This window comes from Carya illinoinensis, chromosome 6 (genome assembly GCF_018687715.1).
Source record: "Carya illinoinensis cultivar Pawnee chromosome 6, C.illinoinensisPawnee_v1, whole genome shotgun sequence".
Classification (NCBI taxonomy): domain Eukaryota; kingdom Viridiplantae; phylum Streptophyta; class Magnoliopsida; order Fagales; family Juglandaceae; genus Carya; species Carya illinoinensis.
The window spans coordinates 4832261-4858011 of NC_056757.1; the positions used below are offsets into that span (position 1 = coordinate 4832261).

The 25751-nt window shown below is 37.1% G+C and overlaps 2 protein-coding genes across 2 annotated transcripts in view; both read right to left on the reverse strand.

Moving 5' to 3' along the window:
- Nucleotides 1–11180, reverse strand: part of LOC122314410 — a 33817-nt gene extending 22637 nt beyond the window's left edge. The window contains exon 1 of the mRNA XM_043129998.1: nt 9559–11180. Within this exon, the coding sequence (XP_042985932.1) occupies nt 9559–10837 (1279 nt within the window). The 5' untranslated portion in view covers nt 10838–11180. The remainder of the gene's footprint in view (nt 1–9558) is intronic.
- Nucleotides 11181–17186: 6006 nt separating this feature from the next.
- LOC122313320 lies at nt 17187–25457 on the reverse strand. The gene is made up of 5 exons (XM_043128201.1): nt 23977–25457; nt 23031–23779; nt 22855–22944; nt 18166–18930; nt 17187–17762 (listed from the first exon to the last, which is right to left on the reverse strand). Exons 1-5 carry the CDS (start codon nt 24083–24085, stop codon nt 17625–17627), a joined length of 1851 nt encoding a protein of 616 aa, XP_042984135.1. The 5' UTR covers nt 24086–25457; the 3' UTR covers nt 17187–17624.
- Between the last annotated feature and the right edge of the window lie 294 nt (nt 25458–25751).

The following is a 25751-nucleotide window of genomic DNA, read 5'->3' on the forward strand; positions in this document are numbered from 1 at the left end:
GGAAAATGGTTATGCTGGTATAACAAGGAAAGAGGAGCCTTATCGAAAGAAGTGATTGATATGAAGTATGGAAGTGAATGGGGGGGTTGGTGCTCTTAAGGAAAGTAGGGGGATTTATGGGGTGGGGTTATGGAAGTACATAAGGAAAGGTTTGTGTACCTTTGCTAGTAACACTCGTCTTTGTGTGGGAAATGGCATGAGGGTTAACTTTTGGAATGAAGTGTGGGTGGGAGACACGGTTCTAAAGGAGGTTTATCCTAATATTTTCAGAATTGCTCGGGACAAAGAAGCAATGGTGGCTAATTTGAGGGTAATAAGCAATGGTGCACAGGAGTGGAATATAAGTCTTACCCGGGATGCACACGATTGGGAAGTTACCAGGATGGTGGAGTTTCTCAGCTTGCTGTATAACACGGTTATTGATGCGACAAGTGAGGACAAGATAGTATGGAAACCTTCGAGGAAAGGGAAGTTTTCTGTGTGCTCCTTTTATGATACAATTACTATGCGGCGAAGACACAACAATTTTCCTTGGAAGAACATTTGGAGGAGCAAAGCACCTAAAAAGGTTGCATTCTTTGTATGGACAGCAGCATTAGGGAAGATTCTTACCATGGACAATCTAAGAAGAAGAGGCATAATCATAACCAAATGGTGTTGTATGTGCAGAAAGAATGGTGAAACGGTAGACCACTTACTTTTACATTGTGAATTTGCTCGGGAAATCTGGAATTATTTCTTCAGCAGAATGGATATAGCATGGGTCGTGCCGGGAAGAGTGATAGAATTAATTGCAAGCTGGAGAGGATTCCGGGGATACCACAGATTGCGGCTGTATGGAAGATGGCTCCTCTTTGTATTCTCTGGTGTATTTGGAGTGAAAGAAATGATAGACTTTTTGAGGATCAAGAACGTTCCATAGAAGAGTTTAGGAGGTTTTTTTGGAAGACTTTATTTATGTGGGCCATCGCTCTAGAGCTGAATGGTCTCAGTTTCCAAGATTTCCTTGTATCAGTTACTAGATCCTAAATAGGTGTATTCACATGTATACCTCCAGTGTACCTCGAATATGCTTATTAATAAAATTTATTATTACTTATCAAAAAAACAGATGGGAAACACAAGGGGTTAGGGTTGGAGTTGGGGTTTAGGTTGAGTATTAGTTTTACAAGAAACAACAAGTTGGGTAGGGGAGGTGTGTTCCTTTCCAATTCGGGCTTGGTATATTTTGGGTTGTTTTTCACAGGCTTTTTGGGTCATTACAGGCTCTCTAATATGTGCTACATGTTTTCTTGTATACGTTCAGTGTACTTGGTTACTCCTATTGATATATATAATATTTTTACTTATCAAAAGAAAGAATATATCAAACTGAAAAATTCTAAAACAGTATCCATTTCCTAGTTATGAATTATCCCTATTAAATTGAACATCCCATTGGTGAGAACTGTGGGAAAATGCCACTAGATCTGACACAAAAGCATCTCTATTGACAGCAATGCAAAAAAGAGCTAGAAAAGCCCCATTGAGAGCACGATCTCCACACCAAACGCCATGCCAAAATCTGATTTTAAAGCCCTCACCAGCAACAAAACAGATATGAGTGACAAAACTCTTCCAACCCTCCTAATAAATTTCCAAAAGCCCACACCATACTCTACCCTCACTTCATTAGACACCAACCCCCACAAGCGCTTCCGTGTCTATGGTGTAACAACCCGCTAGAAATTTAATTTAAGGAATTTCTATTGACTTTAGGAACCCCGTGAAAACTCTATAAGTTAGTTTATTGTAATATCCGCTCCTTTCTTCTTCTTCTTTATGAGCCTCGATCTACGTATTGAAACTTATTCTACGTACTGTATCTCGTTGACGTGTTCTGAAAACTATCTTGCGGATTTCAAAATAAGATAGATATTTTAATGCTTACGAATATTTTAAATATTATGAAAATATCTATAGGATATATTTTCATTATTATTAGATAAATATATTTTAATGTAGCACAATTATAATATTTTAATGAGCTCTGAAAATATTATAATTGTGGATAATATCTTATATTAAATATTTTAGTTGTTTTAAAATATTAAGAGGTTTAACTTTACGTTGAAAACTCTTATTTAAATTAAATGGTTTTATCCTCTTTGAGTGATTAATGATACATTATCAATTTAGATAATGATGAAGAAATATTATTTTATAAACTAAAAGTTTATAAAATAATATTCTATATTAATTCCTCTCAGTGTTTTGTTTAAGTGTTTTATGCACTTTGATTAATTAATGATACTTTATCATTTTATATAATGATGAAGAAAATATTATTTTATAAACCTTAGTTTATAAAATAATATTCTATCTTAATTTCTCTTAGTGTTTTATTAAAGTGTTTATTTTAAATAAAATACTTACGCATTTTCAAATCAGTGTTTTAAACTCATCGTTAGATCCTTTTGAGGATCCCGAAGTGTAAGACTGAGATTAATTACCCAGGCCCCTACCCTTTCCCTTCAGTCTTTTCTCTTTTTCTTTTTTTTTTTTTTTTTTTTTTTTTCTCTCTTCTCTCTCCCTCGTGCACGTCCAGCCGTGCTCTTCACTGTGCATGGACCTCCATGTCCGATCGGTTGAAGCTCCAGCCGGCGCCACCTCCGGCCACCTTGCCTCACCTCCCACACCGGCGTGACCCCCTCTCACCGGCGACCAGAACTGCACCGGTGGTGTGTTTTTCCGGCCACCGAGTCTCTCTCTATCTCCCTTCAAAGAAATGGGTCCTCAACCTTTTTTCACCTCTTTGGACCACCATACACGGTTGAAACGGCCACCAAGCACCACCATTAGAACCACCATGTCAAGGGCTTCCTCCCCATGTCCTTCTTTTTCCCTAACTCTCACTTTTTCTCCGATGGGTCTTCACACACACACGTTCGGTTGCACCGCCGTGCACCACCGTACACGGCCACCCATGGTGTTTCACCACCACCACCTTGTTCCTCTCATCACCACGAACTTCCCCAAGAAATTTCATAGCCAACGGAGCTATGTGGAGCTCTCACTCTCCCTCACTCTCCAAGGCCGAAAATGGCTTCAAACGGCCGATCCGCCGCCGTGAGCCACCGTATGGTCACCACCTCGCCACCACAGCTCCACCACATGTTCATCTACCTTTCCCTAGCTTCCCATGAAGTTCTATGGCTTTCATCCACCTCAAGCGAACTCCTAGCTTTCGGATTTACTGTTCACGGCATGATGCCGCTGTGCTCCGCCACCTTCGACCACCACGAGGCCACCATGAGCCTTCCAAGGCCACGCCTAGCTTTTCTCAAGCTCAAACTACCACTTTACGTGGTGGACAACCACCGTACGCGGTGTTACCGCCACGTACGTTCCTCTGACGCTTAACCGTGACGAGCAGCGAGCGACGCACGGGTTAGCCCGTCGATGGTATAACCCTCTATCCCTAATTATTTACGTTTAAAATAGTTGATTGATTGGATCGTAGAATGCGTAATTAATAATTGTGGAGTTCGCTGCGTAGTTGTGAAGCGAAATGTAGTTGTGAAGTGTTGGGCTTGAATTGTAGAATTGTGGATTGTACTATGAAGTGTGGACATGAGATGGATGCCGTAATTGTGATATGGCATGATATGTGAAGAGAGTACGCGTGGAGCGTATTCTGTGTAGTGCAGCGACGTGTCGGGTGACGTGTGTTGTAGTGATGTGTGGCGTAGAAGGAAGGGAGTATACGTGGAGTGTACTCCGTGTTGTATGGCGATGCACCGTGTGATGTGCATCGTGATGGTATAAACCTCTATCTATAGTTATTAACGTTTAAAGTAATTGATTGGTTGGAAACTTTTAGAGTTAGTATGCAAAATCCTTAAGTTATGGGTAAAACGGTCATTTTCCCACATGTAGAGAGTAAAATGAAAATTTTACTCTTTAAGTTAGTATTTTCCATATTTCAAATTATTAGTGATTTAGTTCTAACTTTTAGAATCACTAATTACAGTTCCTCGTGATCGCGCTTGAAGTTTTATAAGAAACGCGGAGATCGAGGTAAGTTAGCTTTTAACTTACTAGCAGTCTACTGTGTATGTGTGCTAAGTAAAGGAACTACAGTATGTGTATATGTGTTATTATATATGTCATGCCATGCTAAGTTATCACGTAATTGTCTGTTATACAGAATTTATTCTGTCATCAGTTTTTATCTGTTACATAATATATTCTGTCATGTATTATTGTACGTTACAAGTACGTCATGCTAAGTATGCCATCTATTACATGTATGTCAAGTCATGTAATATTCATTGTTGCAAGTATGTCATGTTAAATATGTTGTTTATTATATGTTATGCCATGTTACGAAATGTTTCTCTCTCAAGTTGGTCATGTATTTCAAGTTATGTTCAAGTCAACTTTATGTAGAATACATGGGGCCACAACAACTGTGGAGTATGTATTTAACTGCATTGAGTTTGTGTAGAATACATGGGGCCACAACAACTGTGGAGTATGTATTTTAAATGTTAAGTCAAGTTGTGTAGAATACATGGGGCCACAACAACTGTGGAGTATGTATTTAACTACCAATGTGATGCGTAAAATACATGGGGCCACAACAACTGTGGAGTATGTATTTTTTATGTTAAGTCAAGTTTATGTAGAATACATGGGGCCACAACAACTGTGGAGTATGTATTTTTAATGTTAAGTCAAGTTTGTGAAGAATACATGGGGCCACAACAACTGTGGAGTATGTATTTACACGTAGAATACATGGGGCCACAACAACTGTGGAGTATGTATTTTTCATGTTAATTCAAGTTTCAGAGCAAGTTCATGCTAAGTCAAGTTTAGTTCATGATTCAATTTAAGCTATAACAATTATGCTATGTTGTACGCTAAGTTATGATTTAATTACTTGTGAATTTGATTATGCATTTATGCTTTTACTGTCATACATGCATCATTAGTCTGTATGGAAGTTTTTTGTTAACTTGCTGAGATTTGTAATCAAATCTCACTGTGGTAGTCCCAACTACCATTCCCCCCGAATGGTAGATCTTGTTACAGGACCTGAAAGAAGATCAGGAGCTGACCAATTAGACACAGTCGACTGAAGGACGGTGCGTCGTTAATGTTAATATAGTAGTTAAATTACTACTTGTACAATGGAGTTGCATCTCCAATACTTTGGGATATTTTCAGTTTGGTGCATAGTATTGCTAAAGAAAAAAAAAAATTATCCGCTGCGAATATTGCATAATGTTAGATGCATGTTAGAATTATTGCATCTTATATGTCATGAACGGGGGCAGGTAACCTTGTGTTGCATGTCTCGACGCTTCAAATGTCCGTCCAATCCCAAACGGAATTTGGGGGCGTCACATATGGTCAATAACATCCTTCCAAAGCAAATCCCCCTCCAAGTGGTATTTCCATAACCATTTCCCCAATAGGGCTTTATTGCCTCAATCCACACCTTGAGAAGTAAGAAATATATTTTAGAGTGAAAACCAAATTTTATATTTTTTAAAATGTATTTGATAATAGGTGGCTGATTTGAGGGAAATTGCTAATGGCTCACAATAGTGGAATGTCAATTTCATTAGGGAGGCACATGATTGGGAGGCTCGTGCCTTTACTGAATTTTTTTAACTTGCCATACACCTTTGGAACTGGTGATACAATGGTAGATAATTTTGTTTGGACTCCATCTATTAGAGGAAACTTTTTTGTACTCTTTCTATGAGGTCCTTACTACTCAGGCTAATTTTCCTAGGAAGACCATTTGGAGGAGTAGAGCTCCTCTTAAGGCTGCTTTTTTTGTTTGTACTGCATCCTTAGGGAAGATCCTAACCATTGACAACCTATGGAATCATGGATTTATCGTTATTGACTAGTGTTGTATGTGCAAAGATAGTGGTGACATAGTGGATCATTTACTTCTATATAGTGAGTTTGCTAGGGTTTAATGGAATTACTTTTTCACCAAAGTGGGATTAGCATTGGGTTATGCCTAGGAGAGTGGTTGATCTACTAGCTAGTTGGAGAGGGATTAAGGGGATACCCCAAATTGCAGCTGTGTGGAAGATGGCTCCCATTTATCTACTTTGTTGCATTTGGAGGAAAATGAATGACCAAGATTTTGAGATCGGGAGCACTCTTCGGAAGAATTTAAGATTTTTCTTGGAGACTTTATTTATGTGGACCGTTGTTATAGATTTTAATAGTCTCAACTTTCATGATTTCCTTGTATCCGTTTCTAGATCCTAACTAGGTGTAATCACTAGTATACTTCCTGTGACTTGGACTATGCTATTTCAATATCAATAAAATATCTTCTTACTTATAAAAACACAAAAGCTCTTCCGCTACTAATAGAAGACTTTTCTTCTAATAACACATCAATGCCTTGAACTCATTTGAAAGGAGATGTTTCCTTTTCTAAACATGACCAAAAATCTATGCATTCCATATCTTTAAGGCTTTATTTAAGGCCCTCCGCTTGTTGGCCAAAACAAAGCTTGAGGACCCTTCAAAACTGTAGGATGACCACCAATATTTCACCTTGTTCACAAAACCATCAGCCTTTAACCACTTATTTTCAAACTTGAAATAGGGTTTAGCCCCTGATAGTCACCGCAATCTAGTAGTATAGGAAAAAGATCTAAACAATGTCAAGCCAACTACTCATGGAGTACTTCCAAACTGTGAACTTTCCAGTTTCAATAAATAACTATTATGTCTAATCACCATGCACATATGCCAAAACTATCTAAGAATTGCTCGAATGTGAGACTTAACTTTTTTTTATTGGCCCTGAGTGTTTGATAATAGCGTCCCAACTAATTCCAGGGGTGCACAGGCCCTAGGTAAAGAGTTTCGCGCAAGTGCACTTCGAATAATTCAAGGGAAAAATCTCTCAGTCCGATGGCCCCTAGAGATTGTTTGCACCCAAGAATATTCAAAGCTTAGCCTTTAACACTTGAGCCAACCCCTGGGGGTTAACTGCTGATTTGATGCTTTAGCAGCAATGCAGTTGGAATGGAAGTATTGATTCAAAATCCAAGCACTAGCAACTGGAGCACATGGACAAGTAAGGAGTAAATCAGTGAGATGAAAATCATACCAGAGTATATTAAGCTATTGATGCTGGGCCAACAACCAAAAAAATAAAAGGAACTACCTAGTTTACTTCAGAATTGATAAATATAATGGTCATAATTAATTTTTTTATGACTTTTTTGGGCACAATTGGTAGTGTTTCTTGATGATAGTTTTTTTTTATCGGTAAACAAAATTTTATTGAGAATAAGAATAGGCAAGAGCCCAAGTACATGAGAGAAATCGTTTTAAAAACTGTTACCATATAACATTAGTAAGGCTTACATTAAGGGTGGTAATATGTGACACGACCAATAAACCTAACACGAACATGACACAAAATTAACGAGTTTGGATTTGATGTTAATGGGTTCAGGTCAAAACGGGTTGACCCGTTAAGACACGACTTATAAACAAATCAATAACGAGTCAACTTGCTTAACACGAAATCAACCCGTTTTGACCCATTTAGAATTTATTTCAAAATTAAATTTTATTATTGTTGAGTTGTAATATTGATATTTCTCAGTATGCTTATGTTTTTATTGTTGGGATTTTACTTTTAAACCTATACTCATATTTGTTATTATATAGTTTGTAATATTGGTTTTATTATATGTTAAAATTAATATATATTGTGATTATTAATAAATATATATTTTAACTTTTACGTAAAATTATGTTAATCAAGTCAAATGAGTTACGCATTTTAGCTCAACCCATTTACAAGAAACAAATGAGTTTAAATGAGTCTTGTCGTGTTAACATATTTTTAATTAATTATTAAACGGGTCAAAACAGGTGATACGACCCATTATCTAAATGAGTTTAGTTAGACTTTGAAAGTTTGACACGTTTAGCTTAACGGGTTGGATTCGGGTTGACCTATATAGTCGAATGTTCATGACTTGACATGACATAAACATGACCCGAAAACACAATTTAGCACCCCTAGCTTACATGATATTTTGAACACTTTTGTTTTTTCTAAACTCAAAGCATTATTTTCTACATTCTCTGAAAAACATTTTAGAAAGCAGCTTGTGAATGAAAAAAAATTTTTTGATGAAATAAATAATAATAAGTTAAGATAATAAATAGAATTTTGTCGAGTTTATTTAAAATGAATTTATATATGCTTGTGAATGAAAAAAATTTAATCAACTCCAATGCAAAAAAACCTTTGCATTTCGCTATAGCATATAGTCAGTAAAATAAGCACGGAGGACTATATAGCCTATATAGCCAAAAACACATGAGAGGAGGAATCGTTATTTCCATTCTTTTACATAAATTGTGCATCACCTACATGTATCATTTAGAACATAAAGCATAAAGATCAAGATGCTGCAGTGGCTGATCCCTTTTTAAAATATTAATGTTCAGTAGAATGTCAATTTTATTAGAGCTGTGCATCATTGGGAATTAAATGTAGTCTTTGATTTTTTGGAAGATTTTTTGATAAGTAATAAGAGAATTTTATTCATACGAATGAAGTAGGCATAGCCCGTGTACACAGGAAGTATACAAAAGAAACACCTAATTACATTCTAGCTAAAGAAAGGATTTTTTGGAAGATTATATGATATGAAGATTGTTCAGGGAATGGAGGATAGCCTGCAGTGGATTCATGCTGGAAATTCCAGATTTTCAGTTAGCTCCCTTTATAAGGCGTTAACCTGTCATTGTGTCAATAAATACCACTGGAGATGCATTTGGAGATCTAAGGTACCTAGTAAGATGGATGAGGATTTAACCCTTGGGGGTTGGCTCAAGTGGTAAAAGCCTTAGGCTTGGGGGTATGCTCCCCCTAGGTCTAAGGTTCAAATCCCCTTAAGTGCAAACAGTCTCTAGGGGCCATCAGACTTGGAGATTTTCTTCTTGAATTACCCTAGGTGCACTTAAGGGAAACTCCTTGCCGAGAGCCTGTGCACCTCTGGAATTAGTGGGCATGTTGTGTATTTAGAGGGTTTTTCACCTTGAATTACCCTAGAACGCTTGATGGGTGAATTTAGAGGGTTTTTCATTATTAATGTGTATTTGGGATAAGGTTCTTGTAATGAATGGAGATTATCTTCATGATTTCCTTTTAGCCTTTCCTAATTCCTAACTTGTATTTAAGTGTTCTCTCTTGTATACTGCCTATATACTTGGACTATGCCTATTTACTTGGCAATAAAATTCTCTTATTACTTATTTAAAAAAAAAAAAAAAAACATAGAACATGTAACCATCATTCTTCCGCTTGCCGAGAGACGTGATAAATTTCTAAGATCCACATATAGCAGCAGAATATAACCCCATGTAACTTGTATCAGCTAAAATATGAAAAGAAAAAAAAAAGTCTCACAGATGCACAAGTAGGTCACATATTCCAATACTAGAATGTTCTGCTGTGGGAATATAAAATAAAATGTTAGGAAAGAAGGAAGCAAAAGAACATACCATGGCTACACCGAACACAAGCGCCACACTTCACCTTGCATATGTTACACACTAATTTTCTCCTAGTTTCCTTTATTCCTCCTACGTTCATGATTGGCTCCATCTTCAACAAGTCCTCTATATAGACCTCAGGCATCCAATGGCAACAAAACAAGTGAGCAAACCCCGTAGAAACACAATTTCCATCACTTTTTTGAACAGGTTTTAAAGCACCACCCTGCTTCGGGCAAAGCACACAAGGCGTCGCTGAATCACTACTGCTGCAATCACTCTTCTGCTTGCACCATGCGCACAACCACGTCAAATCCACGTCCTCCTGCACTCCATAACACTTTTGATGGACTGAAACCCCACAAGAACTGCAACCAATCAATCGGTTGGACTCCTTGCCCGTGTCACCCATGCAGCAAAAATGGCACAAAGACGAGTTCCCATCACAAGGACGAGAAACTAAAACTTTCTCCAAACCAGCATCACCACCCAGAAGTTTCCGTTTCTTTGAAGGCCGCTCCGAAGTTAAAGAAACCTTATCCCTTGTTCCTAAAAGCCATTCTAAACCGGCAGACAAATCGGACTGGGAACTACCTCTTTCATCCCGAGGCAGAGCGTCAGCTCCAACACTGTCAATTTCCATGGACTGCTGGCCCTCACTCTTTACCTCCTCTTTAAGAACTCCATTTCTGTTCCCATTCCCACCATGCACATTCACACTCTCATTTTCACAACTACCAAGATTCACCCTCGGAGCATTCTCCGAGTATGGGATCAGAAAACACTCCCGAGTAGCTAAAGAACTAAACGGAGAAGAAGCCTCAAACAAAGAATCAATATCATGCAATGTCAGGTACCTGAAATATTCCGCCGTCTCAACCCAAATGTTGGAACCCCTAGCTGGTCGAGAAGACTTCTTGTCCGCTCCCAAATGGGACTTCTTGTGCCGCCTGCGACTATCTGAGCTCCTCGACAAGAAACTCGCCAACCCGCTTGGCAAAGTGGATGAACGCAAAGCCGAAGTGTCGTCCGCAACGTCGAAAGGCGAGCGCTCGCAGAGCGCTTTCCTGGCCTGCGAGTAAAAATCAATGTCTTCCGAGGCCTGCTTCTCGGTAATTTCCGGTTCGGCCGGCGGAATTGTGGCCGGAACCCTAGAAACGGGGCAAGGCCTCTCCTCAGTGCCGCAACCTCCGTCCGCACCCCTACCCATCATCTTCTTTCGCCTGTGACATCGGCTTCCGGTCATCAGCGACAATAACAACGCCCACCAACGCCAATACCTTCGCATTCCATCCCCCAAACCCTAACCCTAGAAATAGCCCCAACCCTAACCCAAACCCCAATCCTAATATCTTGCTCTGCCTTGGGACCTCCCGTCCACCTCTTAGCACAAAAACCCTAACCCTAATCAAACTCTGGCTGACATCTTCAGGTGCAACAGTTAAAGAAAGAGGGGGTGGAGTGAAGGGGATAAGTCGCGGCTAGGGTTAGGGTTTTCGGTTATTCTGGTTCGCAAATTCTTTCGGATCCGTTTTCAAGACTGATTTGTTCTTTCACAGTTCGATTTCGCTTTCGAGGGGAAGAGAGAGAATCTTTTTTTTTTTTTTTCTGGCAAGCAGTCGGGGGCGATCGTTTCGGAAGATATTTTATAGTTGGGATTTTGTAGTGTGTTACAAGGCCATAGATTTGCGTTGGTATGTCAACAAAATTATGCACGTGTCGTTTCTCTATACGTGAAATGATGTCAACAAATTAACTAGAGGAGTACAATGCTCAGTAAGAAAAAAAAATAATAATAATAATAATAATATTAAATACAAGTTTCAAATATATTAATCTTATAGAAGTCTTTTATGAAAAAAATAAATATCATTAAGAGTCTGTTTGGGGCTGTATAAGAGTTTTAAAAAATATTTAAATATTTTTAAAAACTCTTTAATGAAAAAATAAGTACATGTTTAGGAATACGGTAAAAAATAAAACTTATAACTTTAGGATTTAAAACTTATAACTTAAATAATAAGTTTTATTATTCAAAATTTATTTAATGTTTGATAAACATATGTTTAAAACACTTTCAAATATTTTATATTCGTTTGGAAACTAATTAAAAAAATGATTTATGAGGAATAAATGACGATTATTTGATTTTTTTTTAAATTATGACCATATCCTTGAAAATTTAACAATTCTAATTATCTGAAGGTTGTATGAGTATTTTCACCCATTTACAGTCTTTTTAAATTTCAAATTACGTTTCGCAATATCAGAAAAAGTACGTTTGAAAAAAGTATCAAAATGTTGAGACAAAGTATTTTTTAACTTATTTGATATCAAAATGTACTTTAATATGTAACACCTAAGCAACTTAATTTTTTTATTAAAAAGCTTTTAAGGTTGTTTAAACACTTTTTAGAACTCCTAACACAACCCTAAACAAAACATAAGTTGTTTAGATGTTAGATTTTAAAGTAAGTTTAAGCTCAAACGTGTTTTTCGGAATAATTGAGAATGTAGTTCAAATTTAAAAAAAAAAAATTGTTAATGGGCAAAAATACCCATACAACTTTCATATTATAACAACTTTCAATTTTTTAAGAATATGTTTAAAATATTTAAAAAATTAAGTTGTCGTTATTTCTACTACAAAAAGTATGAGTGCTACCAGCCGATAGCCCTCTTCTTGGCCTCGACCCCCGCTCTGCATCGGCAGAGGGTGGGATTTTCACACCCGGATCCCTCCCCGCATCCACAATTCCCCCACCCACTTCAATAATGGACTACAATCCACTAAACCCAAAAATTAATTTGGGGGTTCAAAAGTGATCAAAAACTCTTTTTTTTTTTTATCTAAATTATAAATTTAAATTTATAAATATAACTATAATTTAAAAACTATGTTGTAGTTTTTAAATTTGCTAGTGGCCCTTTTATAGGTTGCCTTGACAATACAAATCTCACACTTAAGTAATGTTGCCTTGCGTTGACAATACAAGCCCTTTTGTAGGTTGCATTGACAATAGAAAATCCATATGCATCAAAAGGTGAAAGGATTTGAAAAGCAACCTCCCTCACCTAATCAAAATAAAGTAGCTCAATAGTTGAGTTCCTTTATTCGTTTAGTTGTTTTTTCTTGAAATTTAAGCGTCGTTTAGATAATAAGTTGAGATAAAAGTTAAAAATTAAATAAAATATTTTTTTAATATTATTATTATTTTAATAATTGAAAATGTTTAATTGTTTATTATATTTTGTATGAAAATTTGAAAAAATTGTAATGATGAAATGAGATTGACTATCCAAAAAGGCCTAATAGGCTAGTAATCTTATCCTGTTTGTTAAGAGCAAGACTCCTAAATAACACTTGACCGACCTATTTGAGGCCTTCACAGTACTACGGTGCACCCAGATGAAGCTCAATCTGACAAAGTATGCATTTGGTGTCAAATTCGGGAATTTCATAGGTTTCATAGTCTCTGAGCAAGGGAAATAGTCTAACCCAAAAAAAGTGGAAGTCATTCTCAACATGGCCCCAACATGGAACATTAACAATGTACAATGACTCATTGAACTAGTGGCAGCCCTCAATAGGGGTGGCAATATGTCACACGACCCGTTAACCCAACACGAACAAGACACGATAATATCGGGTTAGGGTTTAGCCTTAATGGGTTCGGGTCAAAACGGGTTGACCCGTTAAGACACGATTGCTTAACGGGTTGATAACGGGTTAACCCGTTATAACCCGTTATGACACGTTAAGAAAGTTAAAATTACAATTATACCCTTATATCTAAAAATAAAATTGTTAGAATTTTAATTTCGATATTTTTATTATTTGGATTGTAGTTTTGGACTTATAATTAGTTTTATAATTTTTATAGATATTGTAATTTTAACATTTATATAAAATTATGCTAAATTTAATCAGGTTAAAAATGTTAATTTCGAGCCTATTAAACCCATTTACATAAATAGTTTAAAATGAGTTGTATTGTGTCGTATTAACCTATTTCGTAATATTTTCTTAATTTATTTGTTTACTTATAAAAAAAACATATTTAGTAATATTTATTAATGGGTCAAAACGGGTTGACACGACACGATCCGTTATGTTAATGGGTCGTGTTAGGGTTTGAGATTTTGACACGATAAGCTTAACGGGTCAGGTTAGGGTTGACCTATATGACTCGTTAACACGATTTGACACGACAAGAACACGACCCATTAACACGATTTGACACCCCTAGCCCTCAATCGCTTCATGTCTAGGTCAACAGACAAATGCCTATCGTTTTTCAAGGTCCTGACATAACTAAGATTACAACAAATGGACATTTTGCTATTTGTAAGGGTAGTCTTGTATGTTCAATTTTAATTATTGCAGTTGAGTTGTTAATTTACATTGACTGGGTCTTATGTTGGACTAAGTCTGGTAGGGGTTAGTTGTTGTACATGGGTTTGCAAGTGGGTTGTAGCCATTAGGCTATTAGAGTTATATCATTGTGTTGGTAATGGGTTGTTTATGTAAATCTTCTATTTAAATCTTGTAAGCATGCTGAATGAAGAGTTAGGTTTTGTGCATCAAATATCTAAGTACTTGTGGAGGCCTTGGGTACCTAAAATAGCCTACAGAATTACATTTTCTTACTTTACAAATTACATAGATCATAACAATAGTCTCAAAGCGAGGTTCATGCGCAATGGCGAAGGGTACTCATCACGCTCAACTTGTTGATGCAATGTCTATTCTGAAAGGTGAAACAACTCAATAGAGAGAGAGGAACAGGAGCGGCAACAGCAGTTGCTGATGACGGTGTTGAAGATTATTAGTAATTTGGTAGCCAACTATGATTAATTGGCTGTTAAAACAATAGCTAATAATTCAGATGATGACTCTTTTGAACCGGTGATGAAAATTAGTAATATTCCTATGTTTAATGAAAATAGAAGGATTCAAGTGTAGACATTAGGCTAGATTTTCTAAGATTTGATGGTTCGGAACCTGTGAAATGGATTCTTAAGGCCCAACAATTTTACGCTTATTATAATACTTCGGAAGAACACAAATTGCAAATTACTTCCTTTCATATGAAAGATAAGGCTCTCTCATGGTATTATTGATTGATGTATTCTAGCCATTCATGGGAGAAATTTGTGATGGCTCTCAAGGTCCAATTTGGGCCTTCAGCTTATGAGGATCTAGTTGGCGCTTTCACAAAGCTTTGTCAAACAGATTTGGTGGAAGAATACCAAACTCGATTTGAGATACTATCCAATAGGACCAATGGACTTACTAAGGAGTTTTGCATAAGTACTTTTTTAAGTGGACTATGAGATGACTTGCAGATTGTGGTGATCATGTTTAATCCTACAATGCTATCTGCTGCTTTTGGGCTTGCAAGGTTACAAGAAGAAGAGGTGTATCATAGGTTCAAATACCAAAAACCACCTGACTTACCCCAATCCAATACCTTTAGATTACCTGCACCTGCACCATACTAAGGTTACCACACCCTCCACCATATCCTGAATCAAGAAATCTCCAACCTAACAGCCCACCGCATATCCCCAACATAAGACCCACAATACCTATTAAAAGAATCTCCCCAGCTCAAATGCAAGAAAGGCGAGAAAAATAACTATGCTATTATTGTGATGACAAATTATAGTTGGGGCATAGGTTTCAAGCACCTAAATTAGATTTATTGAAAGGGTTAGAACCATAAGGAGAAGAGGAAGTATTTGAGGGTATTCCTAATGAATAGGTGATGGGAATCGTCCAAGAGTCCACTGAAAAGTTGCTAAGAATTCCCCTTCATGATATGTCGGGCACATTATTCCTTCAGACTATGTGATTATGGAGTGTAGTAGGAGATCTATCAACGGTGGTCCTAATTGATACAAGAAGCACACACAACTTTATCGATCCGAAGGTGGCAAGGAGAGCAAATCTTTATATTGACAAGGGTTGCAACCTGATAGTAGTGGCGGCAAATGGATAAAAGGTACCAAGTTTGGGGTGATATGAGGTAGTCCCCTTTAAACTACAGAGCCAATCCTTTTTTGCACATTTATACATTGTCTTTGGCAGGATTTGACCTTGTATTATGCATGAATTGGCTTTATTAGTTGGGACCAATTCTTTGAGATTTCACTAAACTTACTATGAAATTTATATGAAACGGAAAATCAATTCAATTATAAAAGACTTAATAAATCGGATTTCATAAGGAAATATTCTATTTGGAAAAAATTGAGTGAGCCTCATAAGAAGTTTCGAGACCTTATGGGCAAGGTCTTTTGAAGAGGGAAGCAATATTATGAGCCTAGGTCTCGAAGGGGGAGGTCCTCAAGAAGATTACGACATATGGGCATTTTGTTATTTGTAAGGGTAGTCTTGTACATTCTATTTTAATTATTACAATTGAGTTATAAATTTTCATTTACTAGGTCTTATGTTGGACTAGTCTAGTAGGGATTAGTTGTTGTACATAGGTTTGCAAGTGGGTTGTAGCCGTTGAGCTATTAGAGTCATGTCATAATGTTGGTAATGGGTTGTTTATGTAAATCGTATATTTAAATCTTGCAAGCATGCTGAATGAAGGGTTAAGTTTTGTGCATCAAATATATGAGTACTTGTGGAGGCCTTACGCACCTCGAATAGCCTATAGAATTACATTTTCTTACCTTACAAATTACATAGACCATAACAATTTGATTTTCATCAGCGGTCCAAAAGGGGGAGGTCATCACCAAGAATTGGTATAACTAGTATACCACTGTTATAAACTGTTGTGATATTTGTAATTAAATCAGTTGTAAAGGAATAAAGCTCTTCCAGTGGCCTATCCTCCAGTACTTAACACCAAAGTGGAATAACTAGATCCCCTTCATTGATAACGTTTACAGTGCTTATAGACATTTACAAATAGACTAATTCAACCCATGACTACCGGACTAAACAAATTAACCGACCACAGTTGAACAACTGACCCACAATTAAATAACTTACCCACTACCTTAAGAGCCCACAATGTGACCCACGACTGCAAGACTACCCCACGACTGCAAGACTACCGCACCCACTTTAACAAAAGCAATTAAAACAAATAACAGGATAGATGAGTGCAGCCTCAGTATTGGTACTAGGAAAGATGTCAGTGGAAATAGACTACCTAGCTCATAAATAAAGTACATAGTATATTGGGCATCATGCCCATGCATTACCATCATACCCACACATTACTAAGACATTTTAATCTGTATAAATCTCGCACATTAATAAAAAAAAGTAAACTTTATTATTAAAATATTAATTTTTTGAAATAAATTTTATATTTACTCACTCTTTAAGAAGAATACACGATTTTTGTAATTTTCATTTTAGGAACCCTTTTTTACATGAGATCGGATGTTTGCTCATGAGAAAGCCGTATATAAGAAGTAAATTCTTTAATAGAAGAGCCTCATAACCATTTTGACAAGCCTAAGCTCATGCAAACAAAGCCTACCACATGCTACCACGAGAAATAAATTTATTAACTTCTATTTCCTTCTTATTCGTGTAGCTAGAGCTATCTAAATTATAAAGCTCCACCCAAAAGTACTTCAAAAATATTTATATCAACATGAGCTTAAAATAAAAACGAAGACTTTCTGATTTCCTTTTTTCCGTAAAATTTACCAAAAACAACATAAGCTTTATCTTGTGGAATCGAACCCTATTAAAAGGATGAAAAAAACAAAAAAACCAAAATACCCCCCCAAAAGATGCTTTTTCCAAAGCATCTTCCACTTCAGACAAAACATCCCCTAACCCTATCCCATCCCAGCCAACCTTTGAAGCCTGAAAAAAAATAATCAAAAAAGAATTCCCCGTTTTAGGAGGCAGGATTGGGGCACCTTCGACTTATTGCATTATGCAAAATGCAAACTTCCAACCAAAACCCAACCTCTTCTTTCATACCACTCATCGGCCTTCTTTTAAAACCAAAGAAAAGAAAAAGAGAAACCATATCTGCCATAAAAAATGGGAAGTTCTTGGCTCTCGTGGGCAAGGGAGGAGAAGGAAATCAAGCTTGAGATCCAGAGTCAGGTGGACCCAACTCAGCAGATGCTCCACCCAAACTAGTCAAATGAGATTCAGACAGCTTGGAAACAATTGGCTGCATGCCTCGGCAAACTTTAAAGGACGGCCTCCGTTTCATACACTGCACAAAAATGTGTACACAAAATCAGTGAACTGCATTGCTAAATTGTGGCACCAAACATCTTATAATAGTTTTTTGTTCTTTTCCTCTTCTTTTTTTTTTTTTCCTAATTTTCCTCATCTTATAATAGTCTTTTCATTTTCATATTTTGGTACTGTAAGAACTCTCCACGGTTGAATTCTACGTGGTCACAAATTATTCAAACTAGCTTCATATATCCAAGAGTGCAGTAATAAACACTAATTCCCTTCCCCTTGAAAAAATATGGAAAGGAAAAAATAACAATTTCAACTAATTATTTATTCGATTGGATATTTTAGGTTAATTTAGGGACCCAGGGTTAGCTCCTTGGCTCCAAGTAAGGTCATAGCGGTAAAAGCTGTACAAGGCAAGAATTCTTTACCTCTTGATAAAAAGCATTAATCTCCTCCTCTGTGAGGCCTTCGTCCTCACCAGAATTTTCCTCCCAGCCAAGGGAACGAAGGAAAGCAGCCTCTTCCTCGTCTGGATAAACTGTTTCACTGGAACTCATGTCATTCTCTCCAACAGCAGAACACCTCTGAAAGTCGTCTACACAGGTATCACCGTTGCTAGTCATCTCAGCACCATTCTCAGTAGCATGAGGACTTGCAGAGGTAGTGACGACTTCCCCCATCACTTCATCAGATTTCTCCATGGTGGGAGATGTAATAACAGGGCCCGAATCTGGGAGAACCGTGGGATTATTCGTTGAAGTTTTCTTTTTTAGAAGATTAAAGAAATCATTCCGGCTTTGTGATTGAGACAAGGATGGTTTTCTTTCCAATGTAGCTCCAGATTTCAGATTCAGTGCAGCTACCTTGCGTTCCAGAGAAGAATTCCTATGGTTGTGGGGACTCCTCAATGCAGTAGGGGCAACAGATGAAGTAACAGGAAGCTGGCTATCTTCTGCCTTGCCAGTGGGGTTGTTTATTGGACTAGAAACATCCTTTAGAGTATGGGAAACACCATTTTCCCATGTTGGCTTCAGGACAAGAAACTTCCCATGAGACGTCTTTACGGCATCAGACTTTACATGCCCACCACGAGGAGATTGATTAGCAAGTTGTGAAGATGAGGACTGAAGCTGTCCACTCTTAGCAGCAACATTTGCGTCAATTGTTCTGACCGCTGTTTTGGAATTGAGGGACTGAAAAGAAAATTAGAATCAGACAACCTAATCAGAATCCTGATGTGTATGAATGCATAGACTGACAGATAGGTAGATAGATAACAATAGCTAAATCCAGATATAAACTACAAACTAGACAAGTCCATTCGATCTTAGACCACCAATCACAATCCATACCACCATACTTCACATTTGGCAAAAATTTCAAACCAAGAGAAGGTTGCACAAACGTGCATATAGAGGGAAAAAAAAAAAAAAAAAAACCCAATTCTTGTAATGTTAAAATCAACATCCCAATAATGATTCTAAAAAAGTTGCACAGATCTCATCTTTACAGCACAGCTTCACCAGTTTCAAACTCCTTTGAAAGAAAAGGTTAATAACCACTAAGGAAAATCAGTTCATATATATATATATATATTTTTTATGAAGAGGAAGCCCAGAGACTTGTAAATGCAACATGTCTTTTACCCAGTTAAACCTTGGACCCATGCAACACGCCCACATCAAACAAATCAAGTAAATCCTTGGCTTTTCACAGATGAAACATGGAACCTAAAAATTGTTTGCACCCAAGGGTTCGAACCTTAAACATAGGGCCAAGCACCGACTGAATCAGAGTTGGTAATCAAGAAATCTAGCTCAAACTCCGACTCTGACTTACATATGCTCCAATATGACTCTGATTTATCGGATCAGAGTAGGATTTGGGCTTTTTTGGCCTCCATAAACAAGACTTTACATATAATAGATAATTTTTTGTGGGCTTTCAAGTTTAATAAAATTACCCCAAAAAAAAGATTTTAGATATGAAAAACAAAAAATATAACTAAAAATATTTCATATGCCATGCAAACATGAAAAATAAAAATAAAAATTTAAAGAAATTAAAAATATACACTAGGCCCTTTATACTATTCTTGATATACCATCATTCATAACTTCATATTAGAGTCTCAGACTCCCAAACCAACTAAAAAGATTGTTCAACCATCTAGTCAAGGCCCAAGGCCCCAAATAACAACTAACAAGTAAGAGCAACCATGAGCCATCATGGTCCAATGGCAATGTCCATCATCCTATCATTCACTGCTGAATAAATTACAAATAGGAAACACAAGCAGCCACTCAAATACAAGCCAAATATTGTATTAGAATCTAGCTACATACCACTATATTAGAATCTAGATAATAAATAAATAGTCTTACAATATATACATTATACATGGTACATGACTCACTATTAGCTAGTCAACTTTCATCTACCCTGATATATGTAATATGTAAGATGGTGATACTACAATGTGTAGTGTATACATGTAATTGATTATTAGTCTATTAATATTATTCTTTAATAATTATCACATTGATTAGTAGGCTATTAATATTCTTGAATTTAAATATATAAGTTCCAGACTTTTTATGAGTATATATGATTAGTATATAAATACTACATGTTTTTATAAAGTCGGAGTTGAAAGTCAAAGTCGGATTCGGAGTCGGAGGTAATGTTGGAGTCGGAGCAGAGTCGGTCAAACAGCAAATCCGACTATGACTTTAAATGCTAAAAAAAAATAAAAAAATACCCCACAGTACAAAGTCGGATTTTCAGATTTTGGCATAGCCCCACTTAAAACGTGGAGAGCATACATCCCACCAAGAATCCTTCCCACTTGAGCCAACTCCTAGGGGTTAAGTTTGTTTTAACAATATGGGAAGGATGCTCTCTAGGAAAAAATGTTTGTTATTCCTATCTCATCCATCTTGTACTATGTGTATGATTATTATCTATGCCAATAGTTTAATCATTATCTAGAAGGTGTTTATTCTAAGTAGCAACTTAAAGTGAAACAGAACCAGTTTCGAGTCTTGGCATCAAGGACATAAACAAAAATGTATATAAAAAACTTTTATTTTTTGATAAGTAAGAATGAGAACAAATTTATATCACACTGTACTCCTCTACCCTCACCATGCAAGCACCAATGCCCTGCCGCGGGGTTGGGGGGGAAGAGAGGGAAAGAAAGGGGAGGGGAAATCACATTTATCTCTAACTTCACTGAGCCAAAAGCTGAATTTGTTTAACAAAAGAAATGAGACGCACATAAAAGAAAATGGAAATAATCTATAAATATTTACTTCTAGTTGCACTAAACCGTGAATAAGGTTTCCTTTTATAAAACTTTGGAAAAAAAGTGACACATACTAAAAATTAAATCTACCAATGAGCAATGCTTTAATAACAAGATGATATTATGATAACAATGAGGTTAGCACAAATCAAATTACTATTTAGAATTTTCTACTTTTATGTAAATAAGCACAATTCAACAAGGTCTCATACAGTCCCCCCAGCATACTGAATTTTATTTATAATCTATTTTTTTTTTCTGAGTCAGTGATTACAACATAAAACAATCACCAGAAACAAAATCATCTGAAGTATGCAGCAAGCATGCATAACACATCCCAGCTTTCTGTTCAGATAAAAGTTTAAGCTACCGCAGCAACTAATGATCACAATGAAGAAAAAATGTAAATAATTTCCGGGACATCAAGCACCATCCATGTGCAATAAATAAGGTGAAAAATAAACGCCACTAGCAGGCATATAATAGGTAAGCTAAAGTAACATCTATTGGTCATGGGTGTCTGTCTACCCATCTCTATCTACTACTAGTTGTGAGCATCTGTCCAAACAGAGTGCTAGCTCATGGCCTTCAGTTTTTCCCCTATATTTTTCTTATGCAAAGCTACATTATAATAATGAAGTCACCACAACTTCTCCTCATCTATGAAAACAAATGTAAAAAAATTAGAAAATCAAATAAACAACTTAAAAGAAAAGAAAATTGATAATATGTACTTATTATGGTAAACTCTCAGATTTAAAATATAGACAATCCATTAAAAAAAGGTTAAGCTCCAAGAACAAAAAATAAAATAGATATTGAAAATTCCTAGAATATATCTGCATGGATAGCCATAGCGAACGCTTTATTACCTCCAAACCCAAAGTTCTAAAAAGGCCGCAGATGCTTAAATCTTTCTCTGTTATTTTCTTTTCACTCTAGATTCAAGTGTATATTGGGCACTGGGAGCTAACAGCAATACAGGATGGATTCACCTTCAAAAAGGGATAACTATACTTCTACCCAGCTTTACAACCCAAAGAAACAAATGCATACTAAAAAGAAGCCAGTTATATAAACTTACACCATAGCAACACTCAAGTAATTATTGAAATCTACATTGCAAGTCTTTACACACAATGTGCTATTTGGCACACCATGAATTTTTATTTTTTTTTTCTTTTGCTTCAAATAAAAAAGAAAAATTGATGGTGCTGCATAGCGAGGACATAACACAAACACGTCTTTGCAGATCTCTAAGAACCTGTCCAAGAAATTTGACTTTCAATCCCCCCCCCCCCCCCCCCAACCCACTTTAAAAAAAGGATATGAAAACAAGGACAGACGAAGATACACAATCCCTTCCAAATGCCTTTGAAAATCAGATGAGTACATGATTTATTTCGAAGAGGTGAAGGTGACAATGCTTGAATAACTTATGTCAAGCTACTGATCTAGAATCCTTCGTTCATTATCTATGCCTATATCTTACAATTACTATACTGTTTCTGATGACCCATTTTTTGGTTTCTCCTGATACATTGAGAAAAACTATCTAAGTTGCAGAAGATTATATGTTCCTAACTCAAGCTACTGACGTTGGCTATCCTATAAAATTTTTTATAATTAATAGCATTATATTGCATTCCAATATTCAGCAGGAGATAAGCACAAAAAAGATAAGAAACTTAATTAGAAAATTACAATATAATTTATAGGCTAACAAACATCCTAAAATCATCGGATATATTAAAAGATTCTTCCTTCAATTAAACTAGCTTCCACAAGCATCTTTTGGGGATCCTCTTACCGAAGCTTTAGGCATTGAAGGTGTGACCGGTATTAATTGCCTTGACTGCTTTATAGCCAGTTCCTCCCGTCTTTGTGTATTGACAGAGACCTACAAGTAGAAGAATGGTGTCTTATTAACTCAATCACAAGAACGGATTATGTAGATTTGGAGGCTTAGGCAACCTGTTCAATTACCTGAGGAGCAGTACTAACTCGTGGTGGAGCCTGAGCCAATGCTTCAGCCATATTAAGACCAGTCATCACACTAGGAGCCACAGATCCTGAGGTTGTGGCAACAGTCTGTTGAACAGACGAGGATCCTCTACTACTGCTGCCAATAAGGGTTGGCACCTCTGCAAGAGCTGATGTCCATCCCTCCCCACCAATCAGAGCTGTACTACCTACAGCTAAGCTCTGAACAGCTGAGCTCAGACCAGGAGATGAAACTCTTCCTATATCAGGTGCTCCTTGCCTTTCTTCTGTTCCAAGTGAGGGAAAATCTTTCTCAAACACTGACTTTTGCATACTAATACCAACACCACTTCCAGGAAGCACCCCATTGCCATTGTGATTGCTACTGCTGCTGTTTTTAGAGTCTACAGCAACTCTCCGGGGCAGTGGCTCGCCCTGTTTCCTAGATACCATCGATTGAGAACGCCACAGCTTGTCCTTCTCTACCCTACTGGGAAAGATGCTTCCCAGAACATCAGGAGAATCATGGTCCCAATGATCCCTCAAGCTTGGCCTCTCTTTTTCCTTTTCACGGTCCTTGTCACGGTGACTTCTATTAAAACTACTGTATGCATGCTTTGCAGAACCATTACTAGAACTCTTCCGTGAATTTGATGGAGATGCCCGTTCCAGAAAAGTAGAACGTGGGGCATCAAAATCACTTGACCCCTTAGAAGTTCTAATTCTTGTGAGAGGAGCCAATGAAGTACCATCTGTAGCAATGATAGCACAATATTAAACATGCCTGAAACTTAAAATGACTTTTTTAACAATACAATTATCCAAAGCACCAGATTACTGCACGGCTAAAAAAAATATATACATATACATAGTAGCCCGGGCACATATGCATATGTCTATTTTCAAAAGCAACATAATGGTATGTACGACTTGGCAGGTTAAAAAGTACCTGGGTGAGAAGCAATTGAGGCAGAATTGGGGGCTGAACTGCCACCCCCAGCAACACTTCCAGCACTTCTCAACCATTCTGGAAATAATGTGGGTTCACTTCTTTCCATAAGGAGCACTGAACATGATCAGAAATAGAAACTCAAAAAATACTTCTCACCTTCACCCGCTCCACCCTTTCCCCACAATTGTTCTGCACGGAATTACAAAGTTGTAAAAGTTACCCAAAATTTCTTTCCCCAAAACTGCTGTACTTCATCTTCTCCACCAATAAAGCCGGTCAGTTCTCCAAAAACACTAACCAATATATGTATTGATTAATTCTTCAATAATTTCACAACTGCGTATGCCCTCTATATGTTAATCAAGATAATACAACTTTCAGAGGAATGACCAAGAGGGAGAAAACCACCAGCCCTCTTAACAAAATCACTGAGCTGTATCCCTAACCCTAGTTTCTTCCCCCACCAAACCACCAGCCCTGCTTCACAATTACCGCTACTTAAGGAAGTAACCGATCCAACTTCACTCACCTGTAGTTTTGTGAACTTGAGAGGTTCTTTATCAAACCCAAGTGATATAGTCTCTCTTTCTCAATAAAAAGAAGCAGGAGTTTCGCATGTGAAAACCAAGAGTACGGGAGCAAAGGCAATGGCTAGATAATGGAATTCAAGAAAAGCGTGTCTTCGCCTCCATCTTCTTTCAAAGATGGATTGGGAGATGATAAAGAATCTGCTCAAAAGACCCTCATCTCTACGGGGGTGAAAAAACGAGCCGATTCGCAAAAATATAACTAATGCAACAATGAAGGAAGAACAATAAGTTCCGGGATTCTTAAACAGGAGTTCACTCCCATCAAACGGAGCAGAAACCCCAACGAATGAACGGAAATATATAGTACGAAGGCCAAGCAAATGCCTAAAAATTAGAAACCCTAAAACCTCTGCATGCCAGTGTCTATATTACCGCCAAGACCAAGGGTTCGAATGGAGCAAAATTCTTCCGCGAAATACAGGGAATTTCAGAGAGAGGTACTCACTCAGAGAGAGAGAGAGAGAGAGATGGAGAACTAACCCTAGCCTCCGCTCCGCCGCCAATGAAATCACGCCAAAAATAAAAACCTAACCGTTTCAAAACCCGCCTCAGTCTATTCTCAACCACAACAGCAATGCGCTTTTTCCACAAAGCAAAACCAAACAGGGATGTTTCAGACTGTGGAAAGCGAAAGCAAGCAGCGGAGAAAATCCGAAGAAAAATGGAGTAGTATCTGGGTTTCGTAATAAGCTATTAGGGCTTCTGTTTTCGTGCGAGTGGGAAATATCGAGAACGCGACCAAAGGATGCACTATGCAGATATATAGAATGGGGGCAAGAGTTGGTGTGAGATTTCTTGTTGGTTTTGTTTGTCCAGTGGGGGAATGAATGAACGAAACGTACGAAGATCGACCCTCTTCTTTCTCTGCTCTTCTACCAAAAACTGGATTGGTGTATTTATATTTTATTCAAAAAAATCCCTATTTTGCACCAATTTTAAACTTTTTACTTGATTTTCCTTTATGTTTTTTTTTTTTTTTCACACCCCTTTATATTTTATATTTGGTCTACGTTCTTAAAACAAAATACAAAAAATGGTCAGCCACACGACACCTAAGGTATGGTCTACTTGGGGCCACACATTATTATAAATTTTTGCAACAATCTAAATGTCACGTTCTCTCTATTTCATTTATTAAAAGAAAAAACATTTTTATCATTTTTTTTCATAGTTTACCACGTT